We start from the raw sequence: 13725 nt of genomic DNA, 5'->3' as shown, positions 1-13725 counted from the left end.
GTACGTTTCCATATGGGCCGGGCCGGATTCCAGCTGGAGACCAATCAACCAGCCCACACGGCCCACCTATACCTCTCGCTTTGTTCGCTTCTTCTTCCGCCGCCGCCGCCGCCAGAGAGTCTCTTTTGTTGGTTTCACCATCATCGGCGAGGGCAAGCAGGCAGCTCGTCTGGTCTCAGGCGGCGCCGCCCTCCTCTTCCCCGCCCTCTACTGCTGGTACTGCAGGAGATCCATCCGCACTTGCATCGATGTCTTCCTTCTTTTCTCTATTCAGCTATCCATTCACTATTCGCGGATTCCTTTGCTTCGCGAGTCTAATCTTTGTTTCCTCGTTCAGCAAACAGGCCTCTTGGTTCAGCTGAATTTCGTGTCATGGACAGCCAAGCCCCTCCTCCCGCTGCCGCTACCGATGCCAACACCAGCGTCATGTGCCAGCTGGTCAGTCCCGAAGGCGACCATCTCGGTGCGGCGCTCTACCTGCCGCAGAACGTCGGGCCCCCGCAGCTCCAGGAGATTGTGAATCACCTCCTCCACAATGTATGCTTATGTTTTGCTCAATACTCCCTCTCCTTTTTACCTCGCTGCCCCGAACTAAGCCATCATACTGCTGTCTGCTGATGTTTTCAGGAGGACAAGCTGCCCTATGCATTTTACATTGGAGATGAAGAGCTCTCTGTCCAGCTGGGCACTTACATGCAGCAAAAGAACGGTGAATGAGACCCCTCAGCAGTTTCTTCACCTTCCCTTTCGTCTTTTGGTCGTTTGTGCTGGCATCTAATTCCTGCTTCCATCTTTTGTTTTCTTCAATTCAAGCCAATGTTGAGGTTACTCTGCGCATAGTATATCAGCCACAAGCACTTTTCCGAATTAGGCCAGTCAACCGTTGTTCTGCTACGATTGCTGGTATGTGTATTCTCTTCATCAGCTTATGCTCTTCTTTTGCTGACAAAAAGGAAAAACAGAAGCCCCCAATAATATGCTTATGCTGTCCAATTAATTCAGTAATCTCCTGTATAGTCTCAAGTTTCCTCGAATGATATATGCATGATCTTCTCTTTCTGCAGGTCACACAGAAGCCGTACTTGCTGTTTCTTTTAGCCCTGATGGAAAATGTTTGGCGAGTGGTTCAGGTGATACCACTGTTCGCTTTTGGGACCTTGATACACAGACTCCATTGTTCACATGCAAAGGTGAATGCTCCGTATCCTATCCTTGCTCGTTGGTGATTTGCTTCCATGTTGCTCATACCTTGGATTGTGGTCCTTGGATAGAATGCCTACAGCCAAGTTGGTCAATTTAATCTTCTCAGTTGCAGAAAAAACCTCCGAAATGCCTTTGGAACTAACCTTTAATATTAGCAGAGTAAATGGACAAAGTGAGTATTAGTATAATATATTCACTGATGGTCTTTTTACACCACTTTGCCTGGACAAACATGTGAATTGGAAGCCTTGAACTACTGAAGGATGGCGGACTCCAGTTTCTTGTAATGACATAACGCTTTTTTCAATCTACAGTCAGTGAAGGTCCAAACCCATTCCCTACAAATGAACACACTCCGTGAGCCATTCCCCACGAATGACATAACATTTCTTGTAATAATGGCATAATGTTTTTCCCCCAATCTACAGTGAAGATTCAAACTCATTCTCTAAAACCAACGCACTCCATGAACCATTTTTAAGCTCGTATGGCCTTCTTGATGTTTAAAGTCCATCATATATACATAATTTATGCTGTTACATCCTTAAAGCTTTGGAACTAGTAAAGCCTAGCACTATCTGTTGAATTTGTGTTTCTTATGTGCTTTCATTGCCTCTGAGTATAAGTTATGAGATTTTTGGTAGTTACATGTCTGCAAAGTGCATTTTTCCTATGTTGTTGGTGACCCTCCATATTTCAGGACACAAAAATTGGGTTCTCTGCATTTCGTGGTCGCCTGACGGAAAACATCTTGTTAGTGGAAGCAAGACAGGAGAGCTTATATTATGGGACCCAAAAACTGGGAAGCAATTGGGCTCCCCACTTATGGTACAATCATGTGTTATTTTTATCTGTGACTTCTAGGCCTGATAAACAATGATTCTGTAATTATGCTAGCTTTTCTTTTCTGTATTGTTAGGCTAGATGCCTTGTATGTCTATTGCCTAGCATGAATTTGTATGAACCACTCTTGGACGTAGATGATAACCGAAGATAACTACTGCAAACTTTATTCTTCCTTAGTAGGTTAAATTTGTATTGGCAGATTAGTGAAGCAAACAAAATGTATTCTTATCATTCTTTGCCTCTTTCAGACATTTCTTTCTTTTTTATGTCCAGTACTCATTTAGTGTGTCCTGTTACAAAATAGGGACACAGGAAATGGATTACTGCTGTATCTTGGGAGCCAGCCCATTTGCAAGCTCCATGCCGCCGCTTTGTAAGTGCAAGCAAGGATGGTGATGCTCGCATCTGGGATATCACCACAAGGAAATGTGTTATTTCCCTTACAGGTCACACTAATTCAGTGACCTGTGTCAAGTGGGGTGGTGATGGTTTGATTTATACAGGGTAATACTGTTGAATCATTATCAGTCCTTTCCTTTATGGGCAAAAAGATTATGGTTTTGTCCTCTTATATTCTGCACTTGTTCACTTGCTACTGTGAGAAATACGATTGCTCTTCAATGCTTGATATTTACGAACAAATCCAATGATACCATCCCGGTTCAATACTACATACTGGTGTTGTTGTGCAGAGTGTGAGAAAATAACAATTGGACTTGATGATATGCAAAAGCTTTGCTTTTGTCTTTTCATCATTACGAACAAATTGCATATTCTCCATAAATTCGTTACAGATTCTTGTCATGGGATTGTTTCTCTTTTCTTATGAATATAAATTGAAGACTGTCTGTGTACCAATTTTCTTGTGTTTTTTCTTTCGAGACTTGTGGAAAAACCAAGTTGATCCTCAGTCAAGAAATCAAGACCGTCTTGTGGTCTAAGATAATTTCCTAGATTTACTATCGTAACTACTGCCGAATGGGTAGCATGTTGAAATTTTCTGTCAACCAGAAACTGAATGGCTCATTCAGTTACATATGTTTCTTTTCTTTTTTTGGTTTCTATGCTCCTTGATACTTTATTTATCTCTGATAGCTATAGTTCCAGATAAAAATCATATATAACCGACCATAAATGCTCCTATTGTTTTTTTGAAACTATATAAATGCTCCTATTGTTATTAAAATGATATGCAATAAGAAAGCTTACTTTATGGATTTCCTTTCTTGAACTTATATTTCTGCGGCTACCGTTCTTAACATAGTTCTTTGGTACTGCAGTTCTGAAGATTGTTTGATCAAAGTATGGGAAACAACTCAGGGAAAGTTGGTTAAAACATTGCAGGTAATGCATCAATCCATTAAATACATGGAAACATATGCTCTGATGCTTAAGTGCGGATAGTGCACGTGATTGCTGTTTTGCTTATTTTCAGAGTTTTTGTAACCTGTAGTTGACTTAATTGTATCCTTGTATCCTGAAGTCTTATGCCAATATAAATCATTGGTGTTTACTTTTCATTTTCTAAAGGTAATTGTTCTTTACATATTCAGGGTCATGGGCACTGGGTGAATTCGCTTGCCTTGAGCACGGAATATGTTCTCCGAACTGGAGCATATGACCATACTGGCAAGACATACTCAACCGCAGAGGAAATGAAAGAGGTATCTTGATGGGACTTTGCCTGGTGCTCATATTTTCTTTTAGTTTGTTACATATCCTGATAGCAAATTAGTTTTGGCATTATAACCTGTGCAAATGTTTTTTTCCCTGATCTAGCAACCTTTTATATTTAGGCAGCTCTCGCGAGATACAAGAAGATGAGGGGTAATGCTCCTGAGAGACTAGTTTCTGGTTCTGATGATTTTACGATGTTTCTTTGGGAACCAACGATTAGTAAACAACCTAAAGCTCGCATGACTGGTCATCAGAAGGTATAGTATCTCATCTTATTGTGTACATGCATTCCTTGATATCTGCTGTCTTAGTGTGGATAAATTAAGAAATATTTTTATGTTTATTTTCCCATTAGCTTGACAGTTAACGCTTGTGATGAATCATCTCCAATCTGAATTCGCAGTAGTTTGTAATGATTGTGACTTTGTATCAGTTACTGGACTGCTTGGTCATTTTTTGAAGATTGTGTACTGAAACAAACTGTACTTTCATCTGTAATGCTGTTTGCAGCTCGTGAACCATGTGTACTTTTCCCCTGATGGGCAATGGTTGGCAAGTGCCTCCTTTGATAAATCCGTCAAGTTGTGGAACGGTATCACAGGAAAGTTTGTTGCAGCTTTCAGAGGGCATGTTGCAGATGTCTACCAGATCAGGTGAGTTTTTTTTGTTTCTAATAAAAAGGAAAGAATTTTCCAGCTTTCAGTTATTTCATGCTTGACAAAATTATTTCCCCGCAGCTGGTCTGCTGACAGTAGGCTTCTGCTAAGTGGAAGCAAGGATTCCACCCTAAAGGTACCTATATATACTCTTCCACTTTAGCTTAATTTTTCATCTTTGATTGGCACCAACTTTTTGTTCACTTCTGTGTGTATTGTATTTTCAATTGCTTTATATAGCTTTAAATGCATTTCATGGTGTCATTATCTTGCTTGGGCCGTAATGGAGAACTATTACATCAAACGTGAATATTAGCTGGACTTGGCAAGCCATTGGATCGCATACTTCATGTGGCATACCTTGAGCGCAGCTATATGCCTCATTACTGAAAAATCCTAGCATGGGGATAGCATAGTGTCCCCACACGCTTGCCACGCATGACGCATACTTGTCTGTTAGAACTGTAAATGGAGGACATATCTCTTGTTCTGTGAGTATCTCTTTCATGCTGGTGCGTCCTGTGTGTGTCCGATTCAGGTTTGGGATATTCGAACGCACAAGTTGAAACAAGACCTACCAGGCCACGCGGATGAGGTATCTCCTTGAGTTCGTTGGTTTATATTATACTGTCATAAAGAGAAAAGAGCTGAGATGATGATGCATGTGAACATTTTAAGGTGTACGCCGTGGATTGGAGCCCTGACGGTGAAAAGGTGGCGTCTGGTGGGAAGGATCGGGTCCTCAAGCTTTGGATGAACTGACGGAGCAAGCTGCTATGGGTTGAAGTCTGCATACGCGATAGATACCAAAGGAATGATGGAGCTCCTGTAACAAAAGCAATTTTGGTGACGGCATTGAGGAATCTTGTACCGTGGATGATAATGTTTGGCGAATTAATGTAGTGGGGATTTCATGCTATTTCTGTTTAGGTAGCTGGGGCTGGAGTTGGTATCGACACATCCTCCATCCATATAAAAACCTTTAGACCCCGTTTGGGTTCAAGGAATTGGAATCTATTTAATGGAGTAGGCTAATTTATGTTGGAATGTGGCATTCCACAACTTTCCAAAGTTTAGATATAAGCCTATCTTAAATTCATGGGGTGGGAGATGGAAATTGATTCTATAGATTATGGTTATTAGATGGAATTCAATTCTTATAGCATGCTCTTAGACTCGCTTCTCTATAGTAGAAGTGTAGAAGTGCAGCATACAAGTATCTCTCCCATATCACCAACTATAATATACAACTATATTCCACATACAATTATATTAGCTTAATTAATTTGTGTCTAAATTATAATTATTAGGATGGAATTCAATTCCAATGATCCAAACGGACCTTAATGGATTTGTACAAGCACCGGATCATTGCATGAATAGGCATCGCTAAACGTGCCTATGCTCGATGGATGCGTGACCTGAGCGGGCCGCTCTTCTCATCGTGCCTCGTTGTCACGACTACGACTACAAGGTCGCTCCTGGCAGATGCATCCCGTTCAGCGTCGCAGTGGCAGTGCGGCCACCGTCGTCGTCGAATTCCAAATCTTCCCATTGTTCCACCGACTGTGGCCCATGGTTGGCACAATTGGGCCAGAAAACCAGCCCAGTCCATCTTATATCTCAGCCTCTCTGCTGCCAGATCCGGTCCAATTCCGTCGCGACGACGACTCGTCTCCTCCGACGCAGCGCCGCCGACTCCGCCTCCGCCCCCTCCTTATCCCCCTTCAGTTCACCCCTCCCCCTCACGCAGCGAGTCATCCGCGGCGGCGGCGGCTAACAGATCAAGGTGCGTCCCTCCAACTTTATACTCCAGGGTATGCTGATGTGATGTCTCGGCTGATGCTTTCCAATGTTGGGCACTCTGATAGTGTAAGCCACCATGGTCAGTTTTACTACATCATGACCGAACCCTATACTCCAGCCTCTCAAGTTTGCAGTGAAGCTTTACTTTCGTTAGTGTTACCCATGCTTCCGTAAGACTTTTGTTTCCAGAAGAGAACTAGTTTCAGGATTTTCAGCGATACACTTGGAACCGAAAATAGGTTGCTGTCTGTTGGATCGCACGGTTCTAGGCTTAATTTGATACTCTGTGCTTGTCTGGCTAAGATTAGCTAGACTGTAGCTTGGTTTCTTTTGAACATGATCTAGTTAACTGTTTAGCTGTTTAGCTTGCTCCAAATGTAACTGGATGTAACTGCGTAGCTCAATTAACTCCTTTAAATCTGGGGGTCTGGACATCGATCTGCACATAATTCATAGAATTATATATACTTGATCCTAGTACTTTAATTTCTGTTTGGCCATGGATATCTTCGTTTAGGAAGAGAATAGTGTAGAGACAATTTACAGTTTTGGTTCCATGTATGTGCAGTATTCTTTATGGGATAGGAACTGATATCAGACTGTTTTTTCTTTTTCAGGATACATCACACCATACTTTGAAGATTTGCATTGTGCCGACGAAGAAAGGCACGTGTTGACTGGAATCATGGTTGCACTTTCGGCATCCACTTCTCCAGAAGTGACATTGAAGCTAGACAGCACCATACCCCGTTGTTTTCAGCGTGTGATGGCCGCGGTGGCGTCTTCTTCACTGACAATAGGGCAAAATAACAGGAACCAAAAGGCGAGCCGTGCTGCTCAGTGGTTTGCGTTTGTCTTCGTGCCGTTTGCTTTCATTGTCACTGCAGCAGGTTTGGCGTGCATCATGTATAACAAACCCCGCCTGGGGTTCCGGTTATCATGTTATCATGTAACCCTCTTCTTGCCGCGTGCACCCTTGGCCGCGTGGGAAGCTCTCCACGATGTCGGTTTTGAGAAGATTGGCGTTGCTGTCAGTCTAACCTGTGGCCCCGTTTTGTTATTGGACCAGGCAATACCCATCGTCTGGTCTAGCCTTGTCTCCCATCTGATTGCTGTTATCGTTGCCTTCTGGGTCTGCCTTGTTCGGGCGTATGGCAAGAGTTAGTCTAGCTAGCTAGCGGCTTATTGGATGCGGTTTGTAGTAGAATAATAATGGGCCTTTTGGCGCTTCTTCCTGTAATAAGGTTGGTGCCACTAACGGCTCTATTTTGTCACCTGCTGAGGGCAAGATCCAGGTTTTAGGACCAAAGGATAAACACAGTGCTCAGTTTCAGATGAAGAAGACGGTGGAGGTTCAATCTAATTGTTTACCCTTCTCCCGTTTTATATGTCACCTACAAAGTGTACAACTGTACATACAAAAGAAAACCCCAGCCCTTGCAAGGAGGAAACTGCAGGGCTGAAAACGTCAGGAAAATCTTCTACAGTTATCATTAGCTTACTGTCTACAAAGAAGCTCTTAGCTGGGTATAACTATTTCCTTCTAGCACAAGTCCACCATATACGTCTTTTGGATATATTTCCGCACACTGAGATGACCACAAATTGCAGTTTTGCTGCTTGACAGAATCCTGGATAATTGTTGAAACACGTTATATTGTTGTTGAACTGAATAAAACGGTTGCGCTCTGCCAAATCAACATATTGAGCAGTTGAAAGTTTCTGTAGGAAATCTGTTTATTTCTTGCGATTGTATCCTTGTAATCTGCAAACATGCGGCCAGTTGGTTTCTGCTTCTATTTAACTATTGTTGTTTCTCAGCTGCAACTTGTTTCCGCATGCAGTATAGTGGGCTGTTGCAAGAAGCTAATGGACAAATACTGCAAACATTGGCAATGTGCCTTTTGCAGTAATGGCTAATCTTGGGTTGATGTACTTTGGAATGGTGACGTTGATTGTTGGCATGGTAATTTTGTACTTAGGTCTTGTTTGTTTTGTAGAGCTTCCAAAGCTGATTCAGAAGTGATTTTCTACTGATTCTGTGAAGTGATTCTCTGAAATGAGAGGTTGGAAGCTGAAAAAGGTAGCTTCTACTGATTCTGTTAAATGATTCTCCATTCTGATTTTAAAAATTTATCATAGAGAATCATTTTTAGCCGTATAATCACTTCTTTCAGAGAATTAGCTCCAATAAAAAATCAGAATCAAATGAAGTTCTCCCAAACATGCCATTTAAGACCTTAAGCTGCAACTTGTTACATTCAAGCAGCAGCAACTTGTTCCCACATGCAAGCAGCAGTGCCACTACGTATCTTAGCAGCCGGGAACGTGGAACGTTTCCCGTTCTGGCAATAACAACAATTTAGCGTAAAAACCTTTAAAAATTACGTACCACATTCCTCGTTCCACGTTCCCATTCCTGTCGTTCCGGGAACGGTTGCTAAGCTACGTGCACGTCTGAATGTCTCAGCAGCATGGTAATTGCCGGAGGAACCTGGCCCATTAGTTAGTAGCTGTTTCAACCCATAACAGCCCAGCCCAGCTGATAGGGCCGGCCGAATCGGTGGGGTAGACAAAGCCGCAGCCCACCGCCGCCGAAAACATGGGGGAATACAAAAATCGAAAAGAAAGAGAGAGAGAGAAAAAGAAAGGAGAAGGGGCTAGGGTTTTGGCGTCCGAAATCGCAGCCATCGACGCCGCCGCATCCAACTCCGGCGAGGGAGAGGATTCAGGCCTGAGGCAGTAGTAGTAGGCGGCGGCGGCGGCCCCTAATCTCCTTCCTCGGTAGCGCAGATGGCGTCCGGAGGCCCGGCGCTCGAGTCTCTCGTCAACCGTGAGTATCCCTAAGCGACCTACCATGATTTCTTCCTTCCCGATCCTCTCTTTGTCACTGATGTTCTTCTCCTGCTCCTGCAGAGGTCATCTCCGTCATCACCAACGATGGCCGCAACATCGTGGTAAGCAAGCGAGCCCCCAATTACCTCCCGTCTCACGCTGCCGTGCCATGTGGTGCTTGCAGTAGCTAATTCTTCTTCTTGCTGCAGGGCACGCTCAGAGGATTTGACCAGGCCACCAACATTATCCTCGACGAGTCCCACGAGAGGGTCTATTCGACAAAGGTTAGGGCTACCTTGCCTGCCCAATCAATTCTGACCTAATTTATTCTAGGGACGCACTCATATTAAATCAGATGTTCTTTGTAAAATTGAAACCCAATGCTATGCAATGCACAGCTTGTAGCAAACCCACACGTTATTCTATACCAGAATGCCCGGTTTAAACGGTTGTTCCAACAGTTCCAAGTACTGCCAACTCAGAAGGTTCCCTGAGCTGAATGATAACCTCCTGCCCTCTCATAGCATGATAAGTTATGCTGTGCTTCTTGAACTTATAAAATCGTTGCCTCAAAATCCTTTGATTATTCTAAATCAGTAAGAATTGAGGTTCTGGTTAGAGCAACTTTGAAGTTTTCACTGGCGCTGATTAGAGCTAGCCATTCAGCCAATTTTTAACTCCCTTGCAGTCTATGTCACACTGATGCTCTGCTTTGAAGTGCTCTGTTCTACTGCATTTGCTGTAAGAATTGAACTCTTTGTGAGGATAGGCTTACAAATATGGCTGGTTCAGTACATATTGTACTCAACAAAATTTATCTTTTGCTAGGTCTTGAAATGCTTTCTTTGGCTTCCTTTTTTTTGTCCCTACTTTGCGATCTAGGACGCATCCACCCTTTAATGGCTTGGGATTGATCTCATGGCACCATTCTTGTGCATCTCTGCAAACTCATCATGCCACATCTAGTTCTCTTTCATGGTACTGTGAACTGGTTTATTTCATGATGCTTGAGAATTTGCTCCAAAAAAAGTGAGACGATTTTGTTACCTTATTAAGGTTGGAGATTGATTTCCTGCAGAATGAGTTACATTGATCCATGGATTATCCGGTGTCTGAATAATTGGTCTATGATATGCTGATGAATTTCGTGTGCTGGCATCTTAGTTTCAAGGATTGGTTGAACTGTTCTCGTCAAACATTATATAGTGCTAAGTGTGTTTAACATGATTACTAATGATACCTTATACCCACTGATGAGTTGATGAATTATTCTGTGCATGTTCAAGTTTCAAGTAATTTCCCTCAACGTTCCTGAAGATATCTTGTCATCAAACTATTCTACTGCTATATGTCTGTTACTATATCAAAATTTTGGTTCATTGGACGCCCATTCTATTTTTCTTTGCTTGCACAGTGACCCTCATGTTTGGAGTAGTTCCCCTCGCCCCCTGAAGTTCTGGACAATTCACTCTTAGAAATGGTCGGTTCAACACATTTATGCCTTTAGAAGTCTAATTTGAAATGCCTAAAACAATTGTAGTAAGGGTCTATGAGCTGTTGATACCTGATGGTTCTCTCTTAGATTGTGATAGTGCCTTGACCAATTATCTTGTATTATTATTGATCGATTGCATAACTGTTGAAATTGAACATTAAGTAGTGGCCCAATTCTTCCCGTGTATTTGCATACTGCATGTGCCTCTCTCATTATTCTCTATAGTTTCTGCTGTGCATGAGAATTTAGCAGCATATTTGAATGTTTTAGCCTCATGAGAAATGTTATTGTACTTGCAGGAGGGAGTCCAGCAACTTGTTCTTGGTTTGTACATTATCAGGGGTGACAACATGTAAGCTATTTCCTCCTTGTCCTTTGAGGTTCTTGGTTTTTTCGTCAATAACTGTTTAGTACTGCATGCACTTGCTTTGAGATTTATTAGCTAGCATGTACCAAACTGAAGCTGAACTTTGAGCGTTTGCCCCATTCTTGATCACTCGACCTCTTGCGATGTATGCAGAAGCGTTGTGGGTGAGGTGGATGAAGACCTGGATGCAAGGTTGGATCTGTCGAAGCTACGAGCGCACCCACTGAAGCCAGTCATCCACTGACCGCTGCTGCGAGATCAGACACACTTGTTTCGTGGGTAGTCTGAGGACCGGATAGATGAGTCGGTATTCTGATTGTTGAATGCAGGATGTAAGCACCATCATCGAGGGGGACGGGACTACTGAGTAATATGAACATTGTATCTTGCTTATTGTTGTGAATCAATGAGTGTGTGTTGGCACAGTTGACTAGGTGCTTGTTCTGAAGATTGCAAGGCGAGATGCTGCCTGGATCCCGTGGCCGTGTCCACGGATGGATGGCACAAGCATATATCTATATTCTGAGAGAGAAAGAGAAGCAATGCAACGCAAGATTGCAAGGGGAGGCGACTCAGCGGAACTGAACGAATCAAGTGACTGTACACAGCGTATATACAATCAATCTGCTTGATTGAGCCCAAAATTGGAAGGGAAAAGAAAGAAAAAAAGAAAAGTTAAGTAATGGAGGAACGAGCGAGGATACTCATCGTCCTTAAGCAAAATAAAGCGATTGCAACTCCAGCTTTAGGTCCTCTGGCTCATTAAAAAACAGCTCTGCTTCTAGCCCGAAAAAGTAGTTTTTTCTGACTCTGATTTATCTTGTAGGAAAACGTTTAGCAAAACGGTTTCTCCTAGCATTTTAGAATGTATAGAAGAAGTTAATTGTTCATTGTACCCTTGCATATGTGTTTTGCTTGGAGATATGAGTTTTATGTGTTGCTTCTATTAATAATGTGATTTGTGTGAAATAAAAACATAATAAATATAAAATATAGGTAAGCGTGGTCGTTACTAAGTGTTGTTAACAAAATAATACATTTAGGGGATACATCTTCAGGGATACACATAGCATCCAACCATACAGACAACAATACAATATCAGATGATCTAGAAAGAAATATTGGCCTTGCAATGTCATCATGGAATCTATCCATGCTTCAATCATTAGAATGTCGAGTTGAACTATATGAAGCACTCTGAGGAGGAGGATGTGCTACGTATCTCTCAGGTATAACAGGCACGTAATCAGGATTCGGATCGCACTTCCGAAAATGTTTATCTAGTGCATGATTCTTATGAATGTCACTTCTTCTGGCTCACTATCATCATCATCGACTGCATCATCATCATCAGGGACTGGTGAATCCTCACGATTCAGGTTTGCTTCAGATGGTAGTACACCACTAGAGGCACACCAATGGTCATCACCAGTGTTGCAAAGATCTTCAAACATAACCCCCAGCTGGTCCTCATTTTGAAAGCCTTATTCTTAAATCTATTAGCTCCCTTTATAGCCTGCATAGAAATAAAAGAATGGTTTATCACATAACTATCATAAGCTATTAGTGGCTGAAAAGGAGGCAAAAAAATGCACCGGTAATGTTGCACAAACCTTTGCTGTCTTCTTCCACCAAGCCTCTGGTATAACAATATTTGTATGAGTTGCACCCATCCAATACCTGTCTTCTTGTTGGTCAATTTCTTCCATATACCATAATCAGTTTCAACCTATCCCATTTATTTTTAATTGTTTTCTACTGTACTCAATCCTAGTAACTTTTCCATTACATTCTTATACCCAGCCTTATTTACGATTTCCTATAAGTACTTCGGCTGCAAAAGCTCGCACACTATTCGGGTATTCTCATCACACCAATCGGCAGTGCTGTTGGCAAAAAAAGTCAATTTTGTTATAAACAAAATAGCAAGTATGTTTCTCTAATTTTACCATGAAGCATCATAAACATCTATGCTCATCAATTTCATACAAAAATTTCTATCTTCTCCTAACACAAGGCATTCTCCATAAGCAAGGCATTATGGAATGTGTATTAGGAAGAGTAGCATTTGTCACTTGGAATCAGTGAGATCGACATCAACATCAGCAGGGACAGCACGCTCCGGTGGCCTCGGCGCACGGCCAGCTCTCCCACCTCGGCCACCACGATGGCGACTTGCATTGGTCACAATGGGCACTTCCTCTTCGATTCCGGCCATCTCAAGATTCATTGACGTCGACCCTCTGGTGCTGCTGGCCTTTGGACCAAGCCAATCAGGCCTGAGAGCCTCCGTAGCCGTAGCCGAAGCCGTCCACCAATCCGGCCATTCTCCAGTGGCAACGGCAGCGGTAGCAGCTGCAGTCAATGCTTCGGTGGCTCCCCTAGACGATGGTCCAGCCGCCACGCTCATGACTGCAGCAGCGAGAAACGCCATGTGGCTGCCTCGCCATGCACCCGCGCCCGCGAAGCTAGGGCCGCCCCTGACCAGCATGGCCTCCCCAACCGCGGCAGCCACGCCATGACCCGCGGCATGAGGGGAGGCGGCACTGGCAGCTTAAAGGCAAGGGGCGCCGGCGGGATGAGGGGAGGCGGCGCCAACGGGCGCCTCCGGGAAAACTGGTAGCTGGATCACAATGCCCTCCGCCGGATCTATCCGTTCCACCCCATTTTGCTCGCCTGCCGCCAGCCGTCCTAGCTGGTTCATCGAACTGACGTCGCGCCGCCACCAGAGTCACACGAGGAGAGAGAAGCGTGAGAGAGAGGAGGCGGATGGAGGAGAGAAGATGGGGCAATAGCGAACCGGTACGGGGAATTGATGAGAGTATAGATGGTGGCAAAAC

At 43.4% G+C, this 13725-nt stretch overlaps 2 protein-coding genes and 1 long non-coding RNA gene across 5 annotated transcripts; all 3 read left to right on the top strand.

The window, feature by feature from the left end:
• The first annotated feature begins 27 nt into the window (after positions 1-27).
• LOC101784146 (notchless protein homolog) lies at positions 28-5429 on the top strand. 3 transcript variants are annotated; one of them, XM_004960922.3, is made up of 14 exons: positions 28-216; positions 345-537; positions 628-709; positions 814-903; positions 1065-1190; positions 1904-2031; positions 2354-2553; positions 3330-3393; positions 3603-3713; positions 3846-3983; positions 4237-4379; positions 4464-4518; positions 4921-4977; positions 5061-5429. In XM_004960922.3, exons 2-14 carry the CDS (start codon positions 373-375, stop codon positions 5142-5144), a joined length of 1443 nt encoding a protein of 480 aa, XP_004960979.1. In that variant the 5' UTR covers positions 28-216; positions 345-372; the 3' UTR covers positions 5145-5429. The 3 variants fall into 3 exon arrangements, with proteins under 3 accessions (XP_004960979.1, XP_004960978.1, XP_012699736.1); XM_004960921.3 differs by having other exon boundaries at positions 338-537; XM_012844282.2 differs by lacking the exon at positions 28-216 and adding an exon at positions 234-250.
• A 613-nt stretch (positions 5430-6042) lies between these two features.
• LOC111256840 lies at positions 6043-8008 on the top strand. Its single transcript, XR_002677142.1, has 2 exons — positions 6043-6171; positions 6806-8008. It is a non-coding gene; the product is annotated as an uncharacterized LOC111256840 (long non-coding RNA).
• A 790-nt stretch (positions 8009-8798) lies between these two features.
• LOC101783736 (sm-like protein LSM8) lies at positions 8799-11318 on the top strand. The gene is made up of 5 exons (XM_004960920.2): positions 8799-9021; positions 9105-9145; positions 9233-9307; positions 10818-10870; positions 11039-11318. Exons 1-5 carry the CDS (start codon positions 8982-8984, stop codon positions 11127-11129), a joined length of 300 nt encoding a protein of 99 aa, XP_004960977.1. The 5' UTR covers positions 8799-8981; the 3' UTR covers positions 11130-11318.
• The last annotated feature ends 2407 nt before the right edge of the window (positions 11319-13725 follow it).

Source organism: Setaria italica, chromosome III (assembly GCF_000263155.2).
Source record: "Setaria italica strain Yugu1 chromosome III, Setaria_italica_v2.0, whole genome shotgun sequence".
Classification (NCBI taxonomy): domain Eukaryota; kingdom Viridiplantae; phylum Streptophyta; class Magnoliopsida; order Poales; family Poaceae; genus Setaria; species Setaria italica.
Note: the sequence above shows the minus strand (reverse complement) of the source record. Positions and strands in the feature narration are given on the sequence as shown.